Here is a 26074-nt window from a genome sequence, read left to right as displayed (position 1 = left end):
TCTGCCCCATTAGTTTTAGAACCAGTGGCATGATGCCATTACGTCATCTTCTATGACCGTGGCTTTGGTGCCTTGTTGGTCCTTACTGCCTTTGTGCCTCTGAGTCGCTATCAGCTAGGTCAGTCTGCGCTTTGCTCTCTAGCTATGTGGACGCCACTTATCTTTCAGTTCTTGAGTTGCCTTCCTCTGATTTTAGCTGATTGCGACCCCAGGCAACATCCAGCAGATGGTGGAACACATACGTCCACCCATGCCAAGCCTGTTCCTTGTGATAAACATTTGTGTTTTCCCTTAGTGGATAACTTTTCAGTTCGCCAAGTATAGAAGTATATATTTAATCTCCATTGTGCAAAGCTTCTAGTTTAGCAGCTCAAAGGATTTCATTTCCTTCCGCATGAGTTTAGTGTAGGTTTGGACAATTATTATTGGTGTGAGACATGCATTACCTCAACCAATTCTCTTGCTACCCAAAGGATTAGTTTTCTGTCTCTGTAGTTCAGGAAACAGGCTATCATGGGTCTAAGTTGGTGCCATATGATGGTGTTTGCATGAAGAAGCAGTAGGTCCGCTCAGTCAAGAAGGAGGTCTGCCTGCCAAAGGCTTCATAGCTAGGCCTCCATAAATTGCTCTGGTTGTGAGCCCTCAAGGTTCACCCGGAGCCCCACAAATTAGTTATTTTGTGAGCACCCCTTTCTCTTCAACCCTTACCACAAACTCATCTGCTGAGCTTTTTAACTTTTGGATGGTCTTTTTAAGGTCTTTGCTGTTTCTTCCAGTGCCTATATGTGATTTTTAGGTCTTGCAGACCAGCTTTGCAGCATGCATGCGCTGCTCGCTCTGCGAGGCTTATTGTAATAGAGTAGATTTCAGAAGTGGAGTTAAAGCCCAGCCCATCATTCTGATTGGCTGGCGTCACTGTTTATGCTAAACGCTGGCTTCCCATTCAAAATGAGGCTTCTTTGTTACCGCCTTGTCTCATTTTTGGACGGCCCTTCCAGGCTGGATCTTTTGCTTGCAGAGCTATAGAGTCTCCTTTAACTACTGGGTAAGCACTTATTTTTTATCATTCTTGCAATGGCGACAGCTTGTTTAACATCACGCCAGCCTCACCACTGATAACAGCTGCCATGCTGTTCTTTTTTAACTTATTTTATTTTATTTGTCTCTCCCCTCCACATGTATTCAGTTTATTTATTTATGATTACGTGATACAGCCCACGCTGAGGCGCTCAGTTTATTATTATTTTTGTCCCCCTGCCCGCACTCCGTTGTCTGTGCATTTTCGCAACCCCCTCTCCCCGCCCGCACTCAGTTCTCCGTGCATTTTCGCATCCCCCCTGCACTCCGCTGTCCGTGGATTTTTGCACCTCCTCTTCCTACCCGCACTCCTCTGTCTGTGCCTTTTCTCCAATGGCGTTTTCGCACGTGCACACCTTCACTGGCCTAAGTTCCATGTTGATTCAGAAAAGGGGGTGGTGATGAACAGAGTGCCTGAATTAAGCAGACCACTCTTACCCAGTCCAAAGATCAGGGCTTGATCCATCACCGTTTTTTAGCTCACTGCACCATCCCAGCTCAGAACTTGGCTATATGCAAATTAGTCTGTTCCTCTCCCAGTGCATGATGGGAACAGGGCAAACCAAACTACCAAGCCAATTCTTATACTGGGAAGGAAACAAGCTTCCGGGGACCGGTTTCTGCCATTTCAGGCGGCGTCGGCCCGGCTTGCTTGAATCCTGATGGTGCAATGAGCAAGGGACTCACATCTGAGTATACCCTTCCACGCTTATGGTGGACAAAATGATTCAGAAAAGGGGGTGGTGATGAACAGAGTGCCTGAATTAAGCAGACCACTCTTACCCAGTCCAAAGATCAGGGCTTGATCCATCACCGTTTTTTAGCTCACTGCACCATCCCAGCTCAGAACTTGGCTATATGCAAATTAGTCTGTTCCTGTCCCAGTGCATGATGGGAACTGGGCAAACCAAACTACCAAGCCAATTCTTATACTGGGAAGGAAACAAGCTTCCGGGGACCGGTTTCTGCCATTTCAGGCGTCGTCGGCCCGGCTTGCTTGAATCCTGATGGTGCAATGAGCAAGGGACTCACATCTGAGTATACCCTTCCACGCTTATGGTGGACAAAATGATTCAGAAAAGGGGGTGGTGATGAACAGAGTGCCTGAATTAAGCAGACCACTCTTACCCAGTCCAAAGATCAGGGCTTGATCCATCACCGTTTTTTATCTCACTGCACCATCCCAGCTCAGAACTTGGCTATATGCAAATTAGTCTGTTCCTGTCCCAGTGCATGATGGGAACAGGGCAAACCAAACTACCAGGCCAATTCTTATACTGGGAAGGAAACAAGCTTCCGGGGACCGGTTTCTGCCATTTCAGGCGTCGTCGGCCCGGCTTGCTTGAATCCTGATGGTGCAATGAGCAAGGGACTTACATCTGAGTATACCCTTCCACGCTTATGGTGGACAAAATGATTCAGAAAAGGGGGTGGTGATGAACAGAGTGCCTGAATTAAGCAGACCACTCTTACCCAGTCCAAAGATCAGGGCTTGATCCATCACCGTTTTTTAGCTCACTGCACCATCCCAGCTCAGAACTTGGCTATATGCAAATTAGTCTGTTCCTGTCCCAGTGCATGATGGGAACAGGGCAAACCAAACTACCAAGCCAATTCTTATACTGGGAAGGAAACAAGCTTCCGGGGACCGGTTTCTGCCATTTCAGGCGTCGTCGGCCCGGCTTGCTTGAATCCTGATGGTGCAATGAGCAAGGGACTCACATCTGAGTATACCCTTCCACGCTTATGGTGGACAAAATGATTCAGAAAAGGGGGTGGTGATGAACAGAGTGCCTGAATTAAGCAGACCACTCTTACCCAGTCCAAAGATCAGGGCTTGATCCATCACCGTTTTTTAGCTCACTGCACCATCCCAGCTCAGAACTTGGCTATATGCAAATTAGTCTGTTCCTGTCCCAGTGCATGATGGGAACAGGGCAAACCAAACTACCAGGCCAATTCTTATACTGGGAAGGAAACAAGCTTCCGGGGACCGGTTTCTGCCATTTCAGGCGTTGTCGGCCCGGCTTGCTTGAATCCTGATGGTGCAATGAGCAAGGGACTCACATCTGAGTATACCCTTCCACGCTTATGGTGGACAAAATGATTCAGAAAAGGGGGTGGTGATGAACAGAGTGCCCTGTTCCCATGATGCACTGGGCCAGGGACAGACTAATTTGCATATAGCCAGGTTCTGAGCTGGGATGGGGCAGTGAGCTAAATAACGGTGATGGATCAAGCCCTGATCTTTGGATTGGGTAAGAGTGGTCTGCTTAATTCAGACACTCTGTTCATCACCACCCCCTTTTCTGAATCATTTTGTCCACCATAAGCGTGGAAGGGTATACTCAGACATGAGTCCCTTGCTCACTGCTCCATCAGGATTCAAGCAAGCCGGGCCGACGACGCCTGGAATGGCAGAAACCGGTCCCCGGAAGCTTGTCTCCTTTCTGGTGAAGAATTGGCTTGGTAGTTTGGTCTGCCCTGTTCCCATGATGCACTGGGCCAGGGACAGACTAATTTGCATATAGCCAGGTTCTGAGCTGGGATGGGGCAGTGAGCTAAATAACGGTGATGGATCAAGCCCTGATCTTTGGACTGGGTAAGAGTGGTCTGCTTAATTCAGACACTCTGTTCATCACCACCCCCTTTTCTGAATCATTTTGTCCACCATAAGCGTGGAAGGGTATACTCAGACATGAGTCCCTTGTTCACTGCTCCATCAGGATTCAAGCAAGCCGGGCCGACGACGCCTGGAATGGCAGAAACCGGTCCCCGGAAGCTTGTCTCCTTTCTGGTGAAGAATTGGCTTGGTAGTTTGGTCTGCCCTGTTCCCATGATGCACTGGGCCAGGGACAGACTAATTTGCATATAGCCAGGTTCTGAGCTGGGATGGGGCAGTGAGCTAAATAACGGTGATGGATCAAGCCCTGATCTTTGGACTGGGTAAGAGTGGTCTGCTTAATTCAGACACTCTGTTCATCACCACCCCCTTTTCTGAATCATTTTGTCCACCATAAGTGTGGAAGGGTATACTCAGACATGAGTCCCTTGCTCACTGCTCCATCAGGATTCAAGCAAGCCGGGCCGACGACGCCTGGAATGGCAGAAACCGGTCCCCGGAAGCTTGTCTCCTTTCTGGTGAAGAATTGGCTTGGTAGTTTGGTCTGCCCTGTTCCCATGATGCACTGGGCCAAGGACAGACTAATTTGCATATAGCCAGGTTCTGAGCTGGGATGGGGCAGTGAGCTAAATAACGGTGATGGATCAAGCCCTGATCTTTGGACTGGGTAAGAGTGGTCTGCTTAATTCAGACACTCTGTTCATCACCACCCCCTTTTCTGAATTAAGTTCCATGTTCAGGCCTGCAAAGACCTCAAACCAGCCGTGCCACAGCATTTTGCAAACACTGCATTTTTACCCACCGATAGTTGTGAACTCCTATGTACAGAGGCGGTGTTATCAGTAGTGCAGCAGGTGCAGTAGCACCAGGCTAATGAATTCCTAGATAAGAGGAAAATATGCAGTTAGTATCAGAAGACACGCCTCTTTTTACCCAAGCTGGTCTAATAGATTATGCTAAATAAAGCAACGTTCAGTTCTAGTGTACCTATATTGCCGGTATGTATCACGGCCTGGTATATCCGAGCCAGTTAAATAATTTGTATTTATCCAAGTACCTACCTTCAACTAGCAATATAGGACCCTGTTCCATTTTCAGTCTAGTAGTGATACGAGCATTGAATTCAACCTTATGCAGAAAAATGAATAGGGTATATAGCTTGTTGATCGTATGCATGATTCATAATATCTTCCAGCAACAATAGATTCTATTAATACTGGAAAAGTGTAAAAACAGATTACCGGATATTCGGAAATGCAGGTGCTGGTGTGAGAGTTTAGTTGGGGTTCTAGTAACTGTCCTTTAATTTAAGCAGTTGAGCTCTCATGCTTGCCCCCTCCCTCTCAGCCCCACCCTACCCCAGGCCCCGATTAAGCAGGTGAGACCGTTTGTAGTCAGTCTTCATTCCCCTTTCGGAGTAACAATTGTATTTCGAAGGGAAGCTTACAAAAACATCTGTTTCCTTTCTATTGAAACAAACGTGTGTCCAGAATGGGCTTTGAAGAGAGTTTGCTAACTACTCCAAGCAAATTTGGCAATCCTTAGCCAAGAGAGTTAGTGTGAGAGGACACTGACTCATTTTGAAAGAAGGGAGTCTCAGGAACCTCATTCTTGGAATTGTGGCAAGACTAAGATTATCTGAATGTCTGCAATACTATATATACACAGCCCCATAACAAAGTGCTCATTAGTAAAAGCATCTTGGTCCAGTGTGCCAGGTAGAAAACATTCAAGATGCATCTTGGCATGTAAATCTTTGCCACATCATGTTTCCCAGTGAACTTTAACCAAAACATCCACAGCAAATGTATGGCTAAAAAAAACTATTAAAATAAATTCCTAGAAATTTTTATAATTCTCTCCTTCTATAGTATATTTTTTTGATTGGAATGTTAAATTCATATTTAAGTACTGGCCCTATAAGATTTTAAATAGTTTTATTAATGCAAATGTTTGCCATCGTTCAGCTCCATTATCTTAACCAAGCAGTGTATTGCGAAAGGTTGTGATCTGCGAAAGTGGGGTACTTTTTTTTTTGGGCTGCCAAGGCTGAATTGCGGCCCCAATCCAACCCTGCTGACAGGCTTTCAGTGAGCCCAGGCCACTGCAGTTATTCATGTGCCTTCATATAAATCCATTGCACTTGTTATAAAGTTCTTACTGTAGCTCTTGCTCTAATAACTCCTGCAATGTCTTACCTCCGAAGTTGGTGCCGTGATATTTCTAGGGTATCCTGGAGACTCATGCAGGTCTGCTGTGGAAGAAACATTCAGATTTTTAGAGAGCATTTCATAGCACCAAGGGTATATTTGCCTGGTGATAGGATCTAGTGGAACCCGTCACCTTTTTGTCCTCTGATAAATACACTTTTTTTTTTATAATTTGTTTATTGAACAGCTTGTACTGATAAATAAACTTAAACTCCACTGATGGCATCGTAAACCCTTCTTAAAGTAGGAACTCTCTTAAAAAACACACACATCTGTGTTTAGTTCTTATATCAAATCCACATGCTTGCTTTACAGCAAAATGAGAACAGCTGCCCGCCACACATTTCATAGACCACAGCTGAAGATGCATACATTGATGCCAAAGCCCACGCATGTCAGATGCATGCTGGGTTATCCCTGCCCCATTTACATTGATGTGGCAGCCATTCATCATGAGAGTGACACACACTGGTCTGGTGAATAGTGACATCAGATGGTGAGCTACCTACCTACCCACAGGGTTGGTGACCTGCCCTCTTGGCAGACTGCCATGATTCCTGTCTTGGGCTTTCATTTTGTGTGAGTCTGTTCCTACAGAGTGAGGGAGCTGGTGAAATTATTCATTATGTACGTATGTATGTGGTATTTCTATAGAATAAACCTAGTCCAAAGCAGAGGTCTGCTGTGCAAGGTCCGAGTCAAGCATAACATAAACGAGTGATAGGAGAGGCAGCTGGTTTGTGGATGGCTAATGCTTAGTGATATAGTGTTCTTTAAGGAGGTGCGTCTTCAATTATTTTCTAAATTGGAGCAGTGTTTGGCAGTGCTGATAGATACAGGGGCGTTGTTCAAGGTCCCGGGTGCATATGTGGAAAAGGCCTACTTTCTTGTTTTTTCTTTCTTTTACATTTTTGGTCTGCAATCTGGTGGTGTCCTTGCTGCGGTGTGCTGAGAACCACCAGAGATGGTTAGCTTATCTGCAAGATAAGCGGGTTTGCTGGTCGTTATGGCATTGTAATTTATGAAGCTGGTGTTGAAGATGGTGCAGACGGGTAACAGGAGCCAATTGATTTGCATCAGGTTGGGGATGATGTGATCATAATTTCTTCAGGCCCTGCTGCAGCGTGTAGAATGCCATTAACAGGTGCCAGTGAGGAGTCTGGGAGGCCAGTGAGTAGGGTGTTACTGCCATCCAAATGTGAGAGAACGAACAATTGAATTGAACAGTAGTTAAGTCCTTTTCAGGAAAAAAAACGGTTTCACTTTCTCTAGAAGCGAGAGCTGTACCAGGCCGTCTGTGCTTTTTGGCAATGTGTTCCTTGAGAGTTGAGTGTAAATCTAAGTGACTTGGCATTTTGTGAAAATTGGGGTCAAGGCTCCTGTCATTGCATTGAGCCAGGTTTGCACTGTTTTCTTGTTTGATATTCTTGGCAAATAACAGGAATCCTATCTTGGTTGGTAGGCACTGGACATCCAGTTCTGGATGATGTGCAGGCAATGTATGAGGTGTTAGATGACTGAAGCAGAGAAAACGTTCAAGTACAGTTGTGTATTATCAGTAACTTGTTCACTGATGCTCATGTCATTATTAGGAGAATGAATGAACAGTGAGTGAATAATCCTGATCCCTGAACGTGGCAGTAGTGTACAGCTCGGGGTGTAAACTTTTTTTGAGCCACATGCAAATGTAATCTTGCTGTTTGTGCATTTCACGTTCTGAAGCAGTACTACCAATTTCTGGGGACATTTGTTTCAATCTGGCAATACAATCTAGCAATATCTAGTGGTCCTTTGTGGTAGCGCCATAAGACAACTGACTAAAGATGTCTTAATGATGCACCAGCCCTGGTACTGTTCTTGGCCTAGTGAGGTAATTCCCAGATATCCCCTGGCAATGGGAGAGTAATTGGAGTTCTTCATGGTCAGGGCCTGTCTGCCAATTAGTTATGTTATGTTATGTTAAATGGGATTTGTAAAGCGCGCTGACACCATGGGTTTCCTGGCGCTGTAGGACGGAGGTGGGGCTAAGGACAGAAGAAGCGGAGTTAGCAGGGTGGGGGGAAGAGGAAGGTTTTGAGCAGCTTCCTGAAATGAAGGAGGGAGCTACTGGATTTGAGGGTCAGGGGAAGAGGATTCCAGAATTTGGGGGCCAGGAGGGCGAACCGACGGCCACCGAATTTGTTGGTTTTGGTTTTGGGGACAGCAAGCATGTTGAGGTGAGCTGAGCGGAGATTGCGAGTTGGGCGGTGTGGGTTGACGAGTGAAGTCAGGAAAGCGGGGCTGGTGCAGTGGAGGGATTTGAACGTGAGGCAGCCCAGCTTAAAGGCCGCCCTTTGTTCTATAGGTAGCCAGTGCAGTTTGTGCAGTAGGGGTTTAGCCAACTGCCATTTGGGGGTTTTGTAGATAAGACGGGCTGCTTGGTTCTGCACGACCTGGAGGCGATGAAGTAGTGATTTTGGGAGTCCGTGATACAGGGAATTGGAGAAGTCCAGGCGGGATAGTATCAGGGAGATGATTACCTGGATCAGAGCAGCTGGTGGTAGTAAATGACTGACTTTGCGGATTTTACGGAGCTGGAACGTACATGATGAGATCACGGTGCCAACTTGAGGTCTGAGGGAGAGTTCGGTATCGATGGTCACACCGAGACTCTTTACTGATTTCGCAGGGATCGGGGGGGCCTAGTTTGTTGGGCCAGAACTGCGAGCCCCAGTGGGAGGAGCTGGATCCAGGGAGAAGGAGCTCAGTTTTTCCAGGATTTAATTTTAGTTGATTGCAGTTCATCCACTCCTGGATGTGTATCATGATGGAATGGAAATTGTCCACAGCGTTCGGGGAGTTGAGTGGAAAGATGATCTGCAGATCGTCAGCGTAGTTGTACACTGTGATGTCCCAGTTTTGGAGCGAGTGGATCAGGGGCCGAAGGTAGAGGTTGAATAAAAGGGGTGACAGTGAGGAGCCCTGCGGGACTCCACAGGTCTTGGGAGTTTTGGGCGCTGTGTAGGGGCCCAAGCGGACGGCTTGTGTTCTGCCAGTCAGAAAGGACTGTGTCCATTTGAGGGCAGGACCCTGGATGCCAGCCTGTTCGACACAGTGAAGAAGGATGTTGTGGTCAACCGTGTCGAACGTGGCCGACAGATCCAGGAGTACGAGAGCCTGGGGGATCCCTGTATCAGCGTTCCTCCTCAGCGTGTCAAGGACTGCTAGAATGACGGCCTCGGTAGAGTGGGCTGGCCTGAAGCCGGCCTGGTTAGGCTCCAGGTGGCAGGAGGTCTCGAAGTTGGAAAGACACCGGGTGACGTGAGCCTCCATTAGTTTGAAAAAGTAAGGCAAGAGCGATATGGGACGGTAGTTGGTGAGTTCCACCGGGTCCGCATCAGGCTTCTTCAGGAGAGGCACTAAGATGGCCTCTTTGAAGGTGCTGGGGACAGTACCCGTGCTGAGGGAACCATTCAGCAGAGGTAAAATGCAGTCGGGTAAATTGAGACAGACGTTCTGTAGGACCGAGGGGGGGCAGCAGTCATTCGGAGAGCCTGATTTTACCCGGGTCGCGAGTTCAGCTAGTCTGCTGTAAGGAAGTGATTTACATCATTGCAGGTGGGTGTTTCCGAAGGCACCTATGTCAGAATGCTCTGATGGAAAGAGTCAGTCTGAGAGGTAGAAGACTCTGAGGGAGAGGATATCTCAATTAGGCTACACCCTGGAGCATGAGCCACAGGGGAAGGACCAGACTATGATAGGCCCACCGAAAGCAGGACAAGAACTAAGGAGGATTCCAAAAGTTAGGCAAGTGGGCATGAGGCCTATCTTGATCTGGTGACATGTGATCCACTGGAGTGGCCTGTGTCATTTTCCTCCTTCCTTCTAGAGGACTACATAGCAGTGGACCTGACTGGCAACTCAAAGCTGCAAACCCCAGGACGAGAGGAGTAATGGGCCCTGCCATGTTAGTCACCAAAAGCGTCACCAACTCTGTGGGTGTGTCCCTCACTGAGTCAGTACAGCATCCACTATCTTTGGTCAATGCTCCCTAGAGAGCTGGGAGTCAACCAGGCAGCAGCCCAGATATCCTTGGATTTGGCATCACAGTAGCCTATGTCCTCATGTTGGTCCCTTTTGATAGGACAAGAAATCCTGTTCCCTCACAGTGGCTCACAGGTCTGAAGCAACTCTCCAATGAGACCGCTTTCATTTGGTCTAGTTGGTGAGTGTGCACAGAGCTAGGATTGCTGAATTGACCAGCATAGGCAGCCATGGGAGGCTGGCCATAATCATATCCTGCTCTTATTATTTGATGACTTTAGTAGATATCAAAGCTATTGAGGCATCCTCCCACTACGGATCAGTCGTGGGTTCATATCCCATCCTCGTCGCCAACTTTGTTGTGAAGGAAGACTCTGAGTACGGCAAGGCTTAACCAAACAGGTAGGTTTATTCACTGCAACAGCATGGTGCGGACTCCCCCTTGCTGGCCAGAGGCAAATTGACCACCAAGGAATGTTCGTTTTTAAAACAAACATGGGAACCTCACGGGCTTGAAATTTCACTCAACAGTGTGTGTGTGCGTTAACAAAATTCAGGAGCTACAATTACTTAAAGCCCAATACAACATGATCCTTGTTTGTGTTATCCTTTTGGTTGCAGTACTGACACCCAGGGCCTCTAAGCCTCTTAGTACAGGAGCATGCTCCTATAAATCGGTGGTCCTTTGGGAGGGGCGGGGCATGTTACTCTTCCGGGCCTTAAACAAACAGGTGGAAGGCCATTGTTGGTACTAGTTGCATCAGGGGTAATGCTCACGGGAAGACTTGCACTTCACCCACACACAATCAGGACTGAGGATAACCCATTCCTGCTCTGGCAGCGCAAGGTGTACCAGAGAAGCGCGGAGGAAACACAAGCTTGGCAGGGTGAGAGCAAAGCACCACATATTTACGGCAGTGCTCCTGCTCTGTGAAACTCTAAATAATGACCGTCAGGCTGCTTGGGTGTGTCCTTTTGTGATCTTTTTCTTTGCGGCTCTAGCAAAGATAAAATGGAAAGATTCTCGACAACACAAACGCCCTAGTTAGTGACAGGACTCAGCATAAAGAAGCTGACATTTTTGGTCCCTATTTTTATGTGCTGGTTAAAAGAAGGATTCCCGGCACGTGGAAGTCTTTGTCGGACATTCTAGTATTCTCAGCAGTCTTCAAGGTACTGCTTTATCATGCAAACGTGGCTGAACGGAAAGCGGACAGACAGAGCAAATGACTCTAGGATTTGATTCAAAACCAGTGAACGGAAATAGCGTGATTTTGTTGTTGTTGTTGTTACAGTTTTGTATAACGCGAACTGGACCCGAAGGTATCAAAGCGTTTTACATGAGCACCAGTTGCATTACAGATACACATTCATTTTTAGGCACGCGGAGATTAAGTGATTTGCCCAGAATCACAGGATGTTTGAACCTCTTGCCATTGTGTGCAATTACGTGAGCGCGCCTGATTCACGAGCGTGCTGCTCAGACTGAGACTTCCTAGCGCTGCTAAGCGCTTCGCCTGCTCCCTTCTCCTTACCAGGGATTTCAGACCGTCCTCGGCCGAGTATTGACGCCGAGGGCTGGGATCTGTTTGGGGCCGCCATCTTGGGGGTAGGACTCTCCGCCCTCGCGCTCTAGTAGCGCTACAAAAGGGAATCCTGCCTGTTAGTCAGGGATTACCACCTGCAAACAAACCATTTCCCTCCTGAGGCGGAAAGCCGGGAGGTCTCTCCTCTTTCCTTTTGCCACCTGTTTTTACTCTGTGTTTGTGACTTTGCATTTTTAAACATTGTGTGCAATTACGTGAGCGCGCCTGATTCACGAGCGTGCTGCTCAGACTGAGACTTCCTAGCGCTGCTAAGCGCTTCGCCTGCTCCCTTCTCCTTACCAGGGATTTCAGACCGCCCTCGGCCGAGTATTGACGCCGAGGGCTGGGATCTGTTTGGGGCCGCCATCTTGGGGGTAGGACTCTCCGCCCTCGCGCTCTAGTAGCGCTACAAAAGGGAATCCTGCCTGTTAGTCAGGGATTACCACCTGCAAACAAACCATTTCCCTCCTGAGGCGGAAAGCCGGGAGGTCTCTCCTCTTTTCTTTTGCCACCTGTTTTTACTCTGTGTTTGTGACTTTGCATTTTTAAACATTGTGTGCAATTACGTAAGCGCGCCTGATTCACGAGCGTGCTGCTCAGACTGAGACTTCCTAGCGCTGCTAAGCGCTTCGCCTGCTCCCTTCTCCTTACCAGGGATTTCAGACCGCCCTCGGCCGAGTATTGACGCCGAGGGCTGGGATCTGTTTGGGGCCGCCATCTTGGGGGTAGGACTCTCCGCCCTCGCGCTCTAGTAGCGCTACAAAAGGGAATCCTGCCTGTTAGTCAGGGATTACCACCTGCAAACAAACCATTTCCCTCCTGAGGCGGAAAGCCGGGAGGTCTCTCCTCTTTTCTTTTGCCACCTGTTTTTACTCTGTGTTTGTGACTTTGCATTTTTAAACATTGTGTGCAATTACGTGAGCGCGCCTGATTCACGAGCGTGCTGCTCAGACTGAGACTTCCTAGCGCTGCTAAGCGCTTCGCCTGCTCCCTTCTCCTTACCAGGGATTTCAGACCGCCCTCGGCCGAGTATTGACGCCGAGGGCTGGGATCTGTTTGGGGCCGCCATCTTGGGGGTAGGACTCTCCGCCCTCGCGCTCTAGTAGCGCTACATAAAGCTCCTCTTTCCCTCCGCGCAGCGGACGCGTACTGCGGACGCGCCTGATCTGCGCCTGAGTCGCGCCAGAGTCCTGCCCGTCTGCGCCCGTCAGCGTCCCGGAGGCGTGAGGCGTGGCAGGACCCTTTGGTTTATCTCCTTTCTTCTCCCAGCATTATTATGTTGTCGTATACATCCAAGGAGCTCCACTCTTTGCGCTCTGTGGAAGCCTCTTGCTTCTCAGTCTTCCCGGGGCGCTACAGGGGTAAATATAAATGTCCAGGCTGTAAGTGGCATCCTACTAGGGTTCTCCCTACTACCCCCCTCACGAAGGATTGTAGCATTATTCACCCTTGCTTACTCCTTAATACCAGGTCGCTGCCCAGACATACTCAGGAGATTTATGATGTCCTCTCAACTAACAACCCTACCTGCCTTATGCTCACTGAGACTTGGTTATATGAATCATTGCAACCGGATATTGCGGCTGCTATTCCACCTGAATACATCATATATCGACAAGATAGAGCTAAGGGAAGAGGGGGAGGCGTTGCCCTTGTTGTAAAGAAATCCTCTACGTGTGCTGTTGTGCCCACGCAGATTATCACGGGTTCCGAATCTCTCGCTTTTACCCTCTCCCTATCACCTCAGCAAGCTGTGAAGGGCCTTCTAGTATATCGGCCTCCGGGCCCTGTGGGGTCCTTTTTTGAGGACCTCCAGCAGGTCCTAGCCACACTTGTTCTTAGATCAGAACATTGTCTCTTGGCGGGAGATTTTAACTTCCATATGGAAGATCGGCAGGCTAAGGATGTTGTGAAGCTATTAGATATCACATCTGCCCTGGGGCTGCTCCCCTATCTTTCCGGCCCGACCCATGACAAAGGCCACACATTAGACCAGGTCTTTTCTACCTCACCAATTACGGTCACTGCACTCGTGCCTGTATTGTGGTCTGATCATCATCTCGCTCATTTCCAAATATCTGGCACTGAGAAACCATCTATCAGAGCCCCCAGGCAACTGGGAAGGAACTACAGGGCGTATCATCAGGTCTCCCCTGACATGTTATCTCAGGCCCTGGTGAATCGTCCTTTCTCCGTCACGGGGGATCTGGAGCTCGATCTAGAGACCCTGCAGTCCTGGCTCTTAGCTAGAGTGAATGAACTAGCGCCTGCACAGCCCCCTAGATCAGACACCAAACGATCTTCGGCCCCGTGGTTCACGGCAGAGGTCGCTCAATCCCGCAGACAGTGTAAAGCCGCTGAACGTGCATGGAGGGCCTTTTATGACGGGGAGGCTAAAGAGACCTATAAGGCCATGATGAAATCATATCATGCTTTAATCTTACAGGCTAAGAAGTGTTACTTTGCTAGGAAAATTGAGGAAGCAGCCAACTCCTGCAAGGAAATCTTTCAGATCGTACGCGAATTCACTACTTCCCGCTCGATCTCGGACCAGGAGGCTCCAGATGAGAGCTGGGCGAATACCATTGCTAATTTTTTTACAACTAAAATTAGACAGATTCAGGAGTCCTTCTCTCCGAGACTGGCAGGGGAACATTTGACTCTGTCTAATGAGATAGCACACCAGCCTATCTCTGGCCCGGCCCTTCTGGACTTTCCGCCCCTCACAATGGCTTCATCTCTAGCTCTGATGAGGAACCTGAAATCTGGCTCACCTTGTGATCCTTGCCCGGCAAAATTTTTAGCCAGAATGGCTGATGTTGTTAATCCATTAGCCAATCCTATTCTGAATCTTTCTTTGAGTCAGGGATTTCTGCCACCTTCCTGGAAACAGGCTATGGTGATTCCCCTTCTTAAAAAGCCCAATCTTGCCCCAGAGGTTCCATCCAACTATCGGCCTATTTCGCTCCTTCCAGCACTGACTAAAATCCTGGAGAAGCACGTTCATAGCGTGCTTTCCAACTTCCTGGAATCTTATGAGCTTCTTCATGCGTCTCAATCGGGCTTTCGATCCAACCTAAGCACTGAGACGGCGCTTCTGGAAGTGTCAGAGATTATAAAGGAGGTGCTGGATGACGGAGGCAGGGTGATGTTAGTCATGTTAGACTTGTCGGCGGCTTTCGACACCGTCCCCCATGAGGATCTCCTCATAAGACTTCATGACATCGGTATTGGGGGGACGGTGCTGAACTGGTTTTGTTCCTTCTTAGCCAACCGCCGGCAAACGGTCTGGGTCCCTCCTGGATCTGCCGAAATGCCGCCATTGGGAGTCGGAGTTCCCCAGGGCTCAGTGCTGAGCCCAACTCTATTTAACATCCTCATGACCCCTCTGGCGACTTTGGTGGAGTCCTTCGGGGCCCAGATCGTCTCATATGCTGACGACACCCAGCTTCTTTTCACCTGCCGTAAGAGCGAAGAATTCGATGGGGAAAGTATCCGTGAGTGCCTTGGGGCTGTTTTTAACTGGTTCCATCTGAACAGCCTCAAGTGTAACTCGGATAAATCTGAGATACTTTTCTTTGGATGTCCTCTGGAACCGAACTGGCATGATTGGTGGCCTGTTGACATGTTCCCTCCGGCTCAGGCGTCCATCTGGGCTAAGAACCTGGGAATTAAAATTGATAATGGGCTAACGCTTAATTCCCAGGTGGCTACCCTTACTGGAACCTGTTTCGGCATCCTTCGGATGCTTCGAAAGTTTTTTCCTCTTTTGTCCCAGGAACACCGGAGAATAATTGTACAGGCCCTCATCGGATCCAGATTGGATTACGCCAACATTCTGTACTTGGGCCTCCCAGAATACCTTTTACAGCGCCTGCAGGTGACCCAGAACGCGGCAGCACGAGCAATTTTTGGATTGCATCGTCGCGCCAGTGCCTCAAACCTGCTGCAATCCCTCCATTGGCTTCCCATACGGAAGAGGATAAAGTTTAAGGCTCTGACATTAGCTCACAAGGCACTGCATGCCACGGGTGCTAAATACCTACAGAAAAGGTTGGCTTTTTACCGGCCGACGCGATCTTTAAGATCGGAGTCTTTGGCCCTGGCCGCGATCCCGCGTATAAAGAGGGCACGCCTGGGAGGGCGATCTTTTAGATACCTGGCCCCTCAGTTGTGGAACTCCCTTCCCTTGTCGTTGCGGTCCACGTCCAATCTGTTGGCCTTTAGAAAGGATCTTAAGACCTGGTTATTCTCGAACTAGATTTCTTCTGTCTCCTTCCTCTGTGCTTCCTGTCTGTTGTTATGTTTTTTAGCTTCCTTTTCTGGGTCTGGAGCATAAAAGCGTCGGGACACTCCTTTGGAGTAGCTGTTGCGCTATACAAGACCCATATATAACATAACATATATAACATAACATAACTGCCAGACTCGAACCTGGTTTCCCAGCATCAAGATTGGCGCTATAGCGTTAGGCACGAACAAACCAGGCATCAAACCAGGCACGAACAATGAGCAAGTAGAATATTTTGTAATATTCCTCTGTGTAACATGTAATTCAAGTAACTTAAGCGACGTATCTTTTGTTAGGTATAATGACATATTAATTTGTAGTCAATGGAGTACATCGAGTACAAATTCCACACAAGACACTGCTGCCTCATCCTTGCACCGCAGTGCAATGATCTCAATCGCACTAAATTAGCATTTTATGCTGAAGTGTTGCTGATGACTTCATCGTGGAGTAGTGTGGCTCACTGGTTAGAGGCGGCAGGCCTGAGAGCAGAAGTCAGCCCGGGACCAGGGTTCAATTCCCGACGCGGCAGGGTCGTGGACCTTGGTCAGCGGACTCGCTAGTTCTCGCTCCGGTGCTTACTCTAATCAGGGGTTCCACTCGGCAACTCTGGGCATTAGCTTGCCTAATCTCCACAACGGCCCCACCAATTCCGGGGATGCCTGGCTCCACCTTGGGGACTCCCAGCAAGAGACCATCCCACAGGGAAAGCCAGGACGGGTTCCCCAGAGTTATACAGCGCCGGGACGCCCGTTGCTGGGGCAGCTGTGCGCTTTACAAGTATACTACATTTACATTTTACATTTACTGTACATTTGGCGTTGCCCATTTTTCCTTTATTGACGCATCGCAGCTCTGAAAATGTTCACTCAGTTCCATAATATCTGGGCCTCAGTGTCCGGTGCAGTTGGCCCACCTAAGACCCTGTATTCTGTGTCTAGTCCAGACACCGTTACACTGGAGTCCAGTTATGGCTAAGCTCATGGCTTTAAGTGGGCCGGGTCTCACCAGTGCTGAGCACCAGCATTTTTTTAAAGGGGGCCTCGAAACGGGTGTCTCTCGGGCTCTGTTTTGTGCCCTGGCACAGACTGTCCATTTTTTGGTGGACTGGAGTGACAGCAGGTACATTGATGTGCGCTGCTCACACAGCTCACTTCTCACTAGTGGGGAAGTTATGGCATGACGTCATGCCAGGTGAGCATTGTAGGGGAAGGGAAATCCTCTCTGGATTTCCCTTCTCTTTTTGAAACTCAGGGGCAGCAACATTGTTGTGGTGTCACCAGGGCTTTAAGTGGAAGCTTTTTCAATATTATATACAAGCCATAGTTGCTGCTCATTTATCAAATGCAACTAATAACCATTGACAAAGCCAATAGTCCTGACTTGTTGTAGGTATGATGTTACTTGTTGTATCATATCTGAATGCAATGACAGAAACAGCAACAGACAAGTCAGATGGCACACTGTGCTAAGCACAGATTTTTAGCTTATGTGTTTTAAGCCACACCCTTAGTTACATTGACCACACCCCTTTGAGAGACCCCCCTCCCCAGTTTTTTCATCCCACTTAAAGCCCTGGCCAAGCTGCTCTCTAAGTCTTAGTAAGTATTTTCAAAAGAGAGAGATGCAGTAATGGGCACCCTCATGTTGCCCCCCGGAGGTGAATTAGGTGCCCTGCTGCGTAACCCCCAGTGCCACATGTTACATTTAACTGTGCCCCATGCTCCTCATTCTGCCAGAGGAACCTAGGAGTATAAGGGTTTACATTCCTCCTTTTCTCCCAGTGCTAAGACCCCGCCCACTGAATACAGGCCCAGGAGAAGGTCCCCACCATTTCCGGCTAGCAGATGTGAGGAGATTGACCATATATTGGTGATTTAAAGTCAATCAGAAAGAGCTGGTGTGAACAGTGGTGCTGCTGTTTGAAACAGCTTGGGTATGTGTGGGAATGGTGACAGGTGTGCATATTAGATATATGACCAGGCTTTTCCATGTCAGTCTTGCAACACTAGCCATTAAAATATAATGGCCTAATTCAGTAACTCATTATGTCTGCTGTTCCCCTCTCACACTCTTGGGGCCTCATGTACAATGATTTGGCATAGGGCAGCACTGCAAGTCTTTTTGCTGAGCTTCCCCATGCCTAATCGAAAGGGCAGGAATGCACCATATTTGCGAGGTACGGTGCACTGCTGTCCATTAAACCAGCTCCGGCGTAACATTTCGTGCCTAGCGCCAACGCAGACACCCTTGTACCATGGTACAACTGTTTCTACTTTGTTGGCAGGATTGCTTTTGTGCAGGAAGGGACACTTTACTACACAGAAACAATCCATGAAGGTGTTTCCCTCTTTCTCCGTGGGCTTCTGTGTGCTGAATGCAGCACACAGAGAAAGAGGAAAAAATGAGAAGAAATAAAGATATTTATCCTTGTTACACCTGACCTGGGAAGGTGTACATTTTGATGCATTCCTAGGTTTACAGATCCTTGTAAATGTAAGAATGCGGCAAAACCCATGGGTGTTGTGTGGAAGCACCCACGGCAGCGCCCTTGGAACGCCTCCCAGATGCAGTGTAAGGTAACGCAGTGACTTGGCCTGCATTGTCTTACACCATATCTAGGAGTCCATAAAAAGCAGAGCAAAGTCTCTTTACGTGGCCTCGTAGATACAGGAAGCACTCTGTGCTGCCAGACCATCATAAAAAGGGACAGACCGGTGATGCAAGGGGCTTGTAAATAAACCATTGGTGCCTTCTGCTCTAGCTCTTTGGATTTGGCAACTTGTGGCTCTCAGCAGACACAGAAATCCTGACACAAAAGGAAAAGAGGACTTTGTTCTCCTTCCTCAATGCATCCTGATCACTTTGAAGTGCTAACAAAGACTCAAAACAACCACAAATCCATTTAATGCAGTACACCAACGACCTAGTTCTTCTGGACCACACAAGAACAAGCCACCAAAAAGCTCTTAATGCCCTAGCTGAATACAACACCAAAAACATGCTAACAGCTCATGCTAGCAAATCTGAAACTGTGATCTTCGGAAGCTATCCAAAGAAAAAGCCCATTAAGTGGCACTTAGGTACTTTGAGCCTGGACTGTGTCCAAAGCTACAACTACCTAGGTGCCTGGCTAAGCAAGACTGGCCGCCCTTCGCTCCATCTACAAAAACTGTTGTGGGAAGGAAAGATGGTCACGCACTCCCTTTGCCAGCTGCATGCCGCTCAAGACAGCCCAACATCCGAAGGGTATTGCGGGCTAAACTGCTACCATCACTTAACTACACGCAACAGGAATTTCCGGGAATGCTCACGGCACACTTGGAGAAAATTCAATGCGCTGTGTATAAAAACATTGCTTGCGCGCATCCACAAGAATCACCTTGATCCGCCTTGAGTTCGAGCTCATCCAACAAAAATTAGAAGAGCTGGCCACCTCAGCAAAATACTACCACCTGGTAACTATGGCCCTAGCTAACTCCATGAAGGCCATCATAAAAACCATTTTCACAAAACCAAACAATCCCTGGTCCCTTAAACTTTCAGCAGCCAAGGAGCTATTGCAGCTTGCCACTGAGAACTAACTATAAAAAAGCAACTGCGTTTCTGCTCCAGCAATCAGGACATTGAATCCCTTGTTGCCAGAGAATTCCATGAAACTCTGTGCCTTCCACCAGTCCTACAAGCAACCAAGCGCCACCTCACGCAGGCTGTGGGGAGTGAGGCATTATGTCAGTTCTTAGCCGCAAGACTACAGCCGCTTCCCATAAAAGAACTATATCCAACCTGGAAAGCGCTTACATATATCACAGAGTGTTGTCTATGGAACTATAGAAGGGAGTCCCTAGCACATATTCTCCTATGCTACCCAGCTCTGCAGTACGCCTGCCGAATCTACCTCAGACCCACACTCCTTCTACTGGGCACTCACACAGCAAAGGATGCCTTCTGCCAGCTCTACACCTTGAATACAGTGAAGAATATGGCCATTTTGGCAAATTCATTTACCAAGCACGTTTACTCTTGACATTAAAAATGGCACACAGAGAAAGTGACTAATAGTTTGACGTGTTACGTGCTCCACTATAACAGAACCCCACTTTGCAAGAACTACATTTCCTCAGGGACTCAATAAATGAACAATAGTGATATTTTATCCTTATGTGCTAACCACACGGTCAGCATCGGCTGCGCTCACACCCTCCCGCTGCTACGATTTTAAAGTTCAATTCCGTTTTAATTTAAAACATATGTTTTTTAATTTTATTTTGTAATGATTTTAAGTGATCACATAATAAACGTATTCATTCATTCATGCTAACAAAGACTGCGGAAAGCAAGACAGACTAAATGCTTCGTCAGAGACCGGGTTCAGCTAGCAGAATTCAAAGACCTGGAATCCACCACGTGTGGAGGGATCTCCTTCTCACAGGGATGTCACTGTGATCCCTAGAAGTCATGTACAACTTGGGGAAACGGCTATGTGGGTCTGGCAGCAGCCCCTGCTGCCTAAAACTATTTCTCTCACCCACATCCATGCCTGTTTTGATCTCTCTCTTAGTTCTAGGCTTTTGTAGGCAAATCTGTAAGGTCGTCATTTTTTATTTAGGCAATTTAGGAAAACCCTGAATCTCCATTGTACCAGACAGCACTTCTTGTAAGCCCCTCGCTTTCAAACAGGTACTCGGGCAGTCCCCTAAGTGAGGAAAATAGGTCTTAAAAACGTTTATGGAGGGGGTTCTCTAAACTTCCTTTGAATGTATAATTATATCTAGAATCACTCCAAAATCAACTTTATAAATGAACACCAGCTAGAACATTTATGTTATCAAGTGGGCCTTCAATGCGACCATTTTAGAGGCTTTAATGTGAACCCTTAAGAATGAAGCTCATGTACCTGGTCACATATATTCTGCACGTGGACAGCCAGTGACCCTCTTCACCCTGCTGCTGATACCTGCCAGTGGACTGTCAGTTAAGTGCATTGCTCCCTCTGCATAGATCTGGGATGGTCACCATCCCAGATGATCTAACTCATGCCACATCTGCAGAATAATAATACACCAGTCATCAGGAGCACGTTTATCTGAAATCCTCAACGAACAGGAAGAAGGATGACCCTGTGTTCAAATAGGAATAGGGAGAAGGAGCGGTCTCTCTGCAGAGAGTCTGAGGATCAGCTGGAGGGTAGGAGCCGCATAGTGACGTTTTCTATGTGATTTCTGCCAGACATTAGCACCTACCACAGGGATCCCCCTCCACCCGCTCACAAACGCACCAAGAAGGATTTTTTCCAAGGTGGATTGAGTCCATGTTGGGATCTTACTTGTTTTTCTCCTTCTCCGTATGAATATCAGCGCGCCAGCAACTGCGACGATGAGAAGAAAGATGGCAGCCAGGGAGCATCCGAAGATCATGATCATGTGCCGGTTGTTCCCCGAGGACCTGCCGGAGCATAGGGTAAACATGAGTAATATCATTAGCAGAACCTATATAACAACTGTGTCTATATGGCCTTCAAAGTCATGTCATACAAGGAGCAATCCTACACAAGGTGAAGACTAACATGTATAAAATTGTACAGAGGGCATCAGGCATACAAATGGAGCAATAAAATAGGAATGGAGAAATTATTGTATAAATGAAGTAGTGAAGTGGCCCTACATTATTTCTTTGGGCCAATGCTGATATTAACTTAAAAAAAGAAAAATATGAATAAAGAAAAGATATTAATATGAATTAATGCAACTTCGGCATATGCTAAGCCTTGAGGTATCCTTTCTATCTCCTTCGATTAACGTTCCTTTCCCCTCAAGGTCTTCCATTTCTACTGAGTCTGGATCTCTAATGTAGTCCTACACAAGCCCTCTAGGGCCATCCTTTCAATAATGTGGTGTGTTAGCCATAGAATCATTTATCCAGCCACCACCCACACCTAAATCGGAAGTACAAAACGAGCAATATTGAATATCCGCTTGAAAGGGGAACCTGAACGGACAGAGGGCACAGAGGCAGAGTGCTTCATGGAGGGCCTAGGGCACCATATGGTGAAACCTGAGGATCTATGCACCCTGGGACCCTGCCAAAGCTAGGTACCAGGCCGAGACTACTCTTGGCCTGCATCCTGAACTACCAGGACCGTAACACAATCCTCTGGACAACCCGCCAGCAGAGTTCCATACACATCGACAACCACACAATTATGATCTTTCCGGACAACACCCAGGAAGTCCAGTAGGCACGGAAAAACACAAATTCTAACATCTTAACATCACTCCTTCCGTTGGGAATGGAGGGAATACTGGAACATAAAAGTTCAAGCTAAGGCTCAGTATTGTGGAATGGGATGAGCGAAAGGCACCTCAAGCATTGGGGATGGTGGTAGTTTTAAACCAGCAGGTTGAGGATGGGGGGGGGGAGGGGTTGTTTGGTTGGGACAAGGGCGAAAGGACCATGGTGGGGCTCACACACGCATGCAGACCAGGGAGACCTATAGTGATGTATTTAACATCTTCTACTCATGACTACTCAGAGATGGGCTGGCACCCGCAGAGGCAGGTTAACTGTACTGTCCTGGAATGTTAACGGTCTTAGGCAAAAGTCGAAGAAGAGGGTGGTATCCAAATACATCTATCGGCAGAACCCTGACTTAGTTTTGCAACAAGAGACACAATTAGTGGGGAACAAGTGTGGGTTCTCAAGGAAAGGTCGGTACATATTTCTTGTACACTTTGGGACCACAACAGGATTGGGAGGGCGGGGGGGGTAGTATCCTGGCAGGTAGGTCCCTACCATTCCTAGTCGCGCAAACATGGACAGATCCAGGAGGCTGCTTCACGATGGCCAGTGGCATATTTGAATGGGAACTCCTGAGAGTGGCCTCTTGGTACTTCCCACCCGGATTACAGTCTATACTCCTGGAAAAGCTGGGGGACTGAATTATCGACTGTTCTCTGACAGCTACCTTACTAGTCGGGGGATTTCAATCTTGCCATGTGGGGCAACAAGGACAGTGATATATGGGGCGTGAGGGCTTTGGAAGTTGACACCCACCTATGTACCAGTACAGGGCAGTGGGGTTGGTTGACCTATCATGGGAGACGAACCTCACATGCAGGCAATACTCTTATGCATCGGCGTGGCTTGGTCTATGTCGCACATAGAGTAGCTCTTTGTGCCAGGACCCCAGAAGTCTAAGTTTTGAGGCACACACCATCTGGTGTGAGAGGGTCTCATATCATTCCCTTCTGGTTACGCAGTAACTAGCCCTGGCACGCCGAAACTCACAGAGCTGGAGACTGGACTCATGGGAGATGACAGACTGGCATTCCAAAAAGGTCATGAGGACAGCAACAGCAACAGGAAAACACACACTCAGTGCAATCCAAAATCATTATCTGGCAGTGATTCGGGGACACCTCATTTTGCACATTGTTAGCAAAAAGAAAAAGAGCATTAAAGGGAAGTCCTGACCCAGGAGGAAAACCTGTGCTGGTGGGAGGCAGAGAGCCTGGACAGTCCTGCTTTAGACCTCATGCATAAATTCATCCTCGCCAGGGACAAATACTGAAGGTTGGTGGAGCGGGAAGCTAGGGCTCAATACAAGGCCAAGCAGTACAAGCTTTACAAGGTGGGGAACAGGGCGGGCAAGTTATTGGCCTAGCTGGTGCACAGAGAAGTGGGTAGGCCAAAGGTACCTGGAGTGGTAAATTGTAAGGGAGGCACGGCCAAAATAACAGCAAATATATTGCAGGTGTTTGAGTCTAGCGCAGGGATGGAGAGGTAACAGTGTCTTCGGTTCTTCACTGAGATTCCTACTCCTTCATTCAACATGGACAATAGAGAGTTGGACACAGCAGTTGAGAAGATTGGGGAGGCAATTAGCTAGCTGAAGGAAGGGAAAATACCTGGCCCCAACGGGTTTCCATCCGATTTCTATAAATGGCTCAGGGGTAAGCTGACGAACTCCCTCAGGAAAAGGTTTTATGAAATGAAAAAGGAGGGATCTCCACTGAGAGATCTCTGAACAACGAAAATCCTGATGATACACAAGGAGGATAAGCCAGTAGGCCAATGTGCCTTCTATAGGCCCATTGCACTATTGAACCTAGAGGTGAAGATCTTAACCAAGGTGTTGGTAAATCGCCTGCTCTGGGTTGTCGATAAACGAATACACCTGGGCTAGTCCAGGTTTATGGCCCATAGCTCCACGAGACACAACCTGAGAAGGCTTTTTGGGAACCTGGCCAAACAGGAGGACGTTAGGGAGTCAGCAGTCCTGCTGGCGTTGTATGCTAAAAAGGCATTTGATTAGTTGGAATGGGATTACCTCCTGGCGGTGTTGATGAGCACGGTATGGGGGCCGGAATACCCGGTCACGGTCCAGCTCCTCTACACCAACCCGCGGGTTCGGATCAATGGGGAGATGTCCTGAGTGTCTTACAGTAGCAGTGAGATGAGGCAGGGAGCCCTCTTTCGCACTGGTGATGGAGCCTCTGGTCAACAAAGTGACGGTGGATGCCCAAAATTATGGGATTACGTTGGACCCCAGACTGGGAAAGTGTGATCTCACTCTATGCTGGCGATATTTTGCTTTACTGAACCGGACCAGTCTATACACCATATCCTAGAAATCCTGACTATCTTTGGAGACTACCTGAGTGTTCACACTAACTGGTCAAAATTGGTGGTGTTCCTGCTTGCACCTGGGCAGTACCCGGGGTGTGCCTGTTGCTCTGGGCACTGGAGGGCTTTAAATTCCTTGGCACATACATAACAATAGATTGGGCAGACTTCCACAGGTGTGATTTGGACTGTATCCTCCAGAATTACAAGACACATGTAAAGCACTGGCAGAGGCTCCTGCTCTCGATGATTGGAGGAGCTATCTTGTTTAAAATGATTACCAAACACCCCACATGCTGTGCCATAGCCGTTTTTCAAAGAGGTGGCTGCCACAATCAGGCTGCTCCTATGGGACTGGGACGTAGGGGGTGGGGGTTTCGGGTTCTCGTATAGCTTTGTCAACTATTACTAGGGGGCCCTACGCGGCAGGAATCTGCCTCCTCGACATGTTACTGTATTACTGGGCGACCCAGTTGCAGGTTATGAATGGATGGGCCTTCGAATCCCAACAAGAACCGGTGCTACAGGTGAACAACTATCACATGGGACTGGGGAGATACGCGCGGCACGGGATACCCGCAGCACCGGTCAAGCATGGCCATCGATCAACCCCACACAGGTAGTGATTGGGATCTGATGGAAGGCTACTAGGATGCTGGGCTGAATGGAAAAACTGACACCGGAGATGCCCCAATGGGAATACAGGATACTATCAGCAGTTAGAGGGATAGCGACAATGGTACAATGATAGGAATCTCATGGTTGGGGGATGTGAGGGGAAGTGTAGGGCTCCTCCCGTTTGAGGATCTCCAGACCCAATAAGAGCTAACAGACATACAACTCTATCGGTACCTACTGCTGAAACACGCCCTGAAAAGATATGGGGACGCCCCCTAGGAGGCTACAGATTAACCATCTAAAGAATATAGAGTATTGGCGGGCCTAGAGCGCACACACGCAATGCCCCAGATCTATAGAACTCTCCAAAACAATAGTCACCCTCACTTCCCTCATTGAAAGAGCAATGGGAGAGAGACTCGGGCACACTGGAAGATGAGGACTGGGGAGAGGCCTGTAGGCATTGGAAGGAGGTGGCGATATGGGCAGCGTATCAACTCGTGCAGCTGAAGATCCTGTGAAGGGCACACTACATCAGAACCAGGCTGCACCACATGGTGAGGTCAGATACAGACAGATGTCTGAGGAGGTGCGATCAGGGAGGCACACTCGTGCATATGTTGTGGGCTGCCAGAATCTTAGACACTGCTGGGACCAGGTGAGAAGCTGGCTGTTGGCGATCACGGGTGAGATTATACCGCTTGGTCCAATGCTGGCAATGCTGGGAATCGGGGGTAGCAGACGCTATCCAAATATGCATTGTTGCTGTGTAAGATAGCTCTCATGGTGGCCAGGGATGAGCTTTGTCGCAGTGGGAGTGCCCCCACAATTGAGCACTGGGTGGTGAAATTAGACTGCTGCATGTATGGCTGAGAAGTCTGTACACGAGGCCAGTGGCATGGGTGAGCTTGTGCATCCATACCTGAATTTGAGGCAATTCCAGATTCACAAAGGTATTGCATCAAGTTGGTATGCCTCCTGGAGGTTGCGGAACGAGGAGAAAAAATATGTATTTATCCTT

The 26074-nt window shown here is 48.2% G+C and overlaps 1 protein-coding gene across 2 annotated transcripts in view; it reads right to left on the bottom strand.

Moving 5' to 3' along the window:
• LOC144755622 (uncharacterized) overlaps positions 1–26074 on the bottom strand; it is a 75100-nt gene that overhangs the window by 10466 nt on the left and 38560 nt on the right. The window contains exons 5-6 of one of the 2 annotated variants that reach the window (XM_078644743.1): positions 21137–21255; positions 5899–5954 (exon numbers count right to left, since the gene is read on the bottom strand). In XM_078644743.1, the coding sequence (XP_078500869.1) occupies positions 5899–5954; positions 21137–21255 (175 nt within the window). The remainder of the gene's footprint in view (positions 1–5898; positions 5955–21136; positions 21256–26074) is intronic. The other variant, XM_078644744.1, reaches the window with a different exon arrangement.

This window comes from Lissotriton helveticus, chromosome 5_1 (assembly GCF_964261635.1).
Source record: "Lissotriton helveticus chromosome 5_1, aLisHel1.1, whole genome shotgun sequence".
NCBI classification, from domain to species: Eukaryota; Metazoa; Chordata; class Amphibia; order Caudata; family Salamandridae; genus Lissotriton; species Lissotriton helveticus.
Note: the sequence above shows the minus strand (reverse complement) of the source record. Positions and strands in the feature narration are given on the sequence as shown.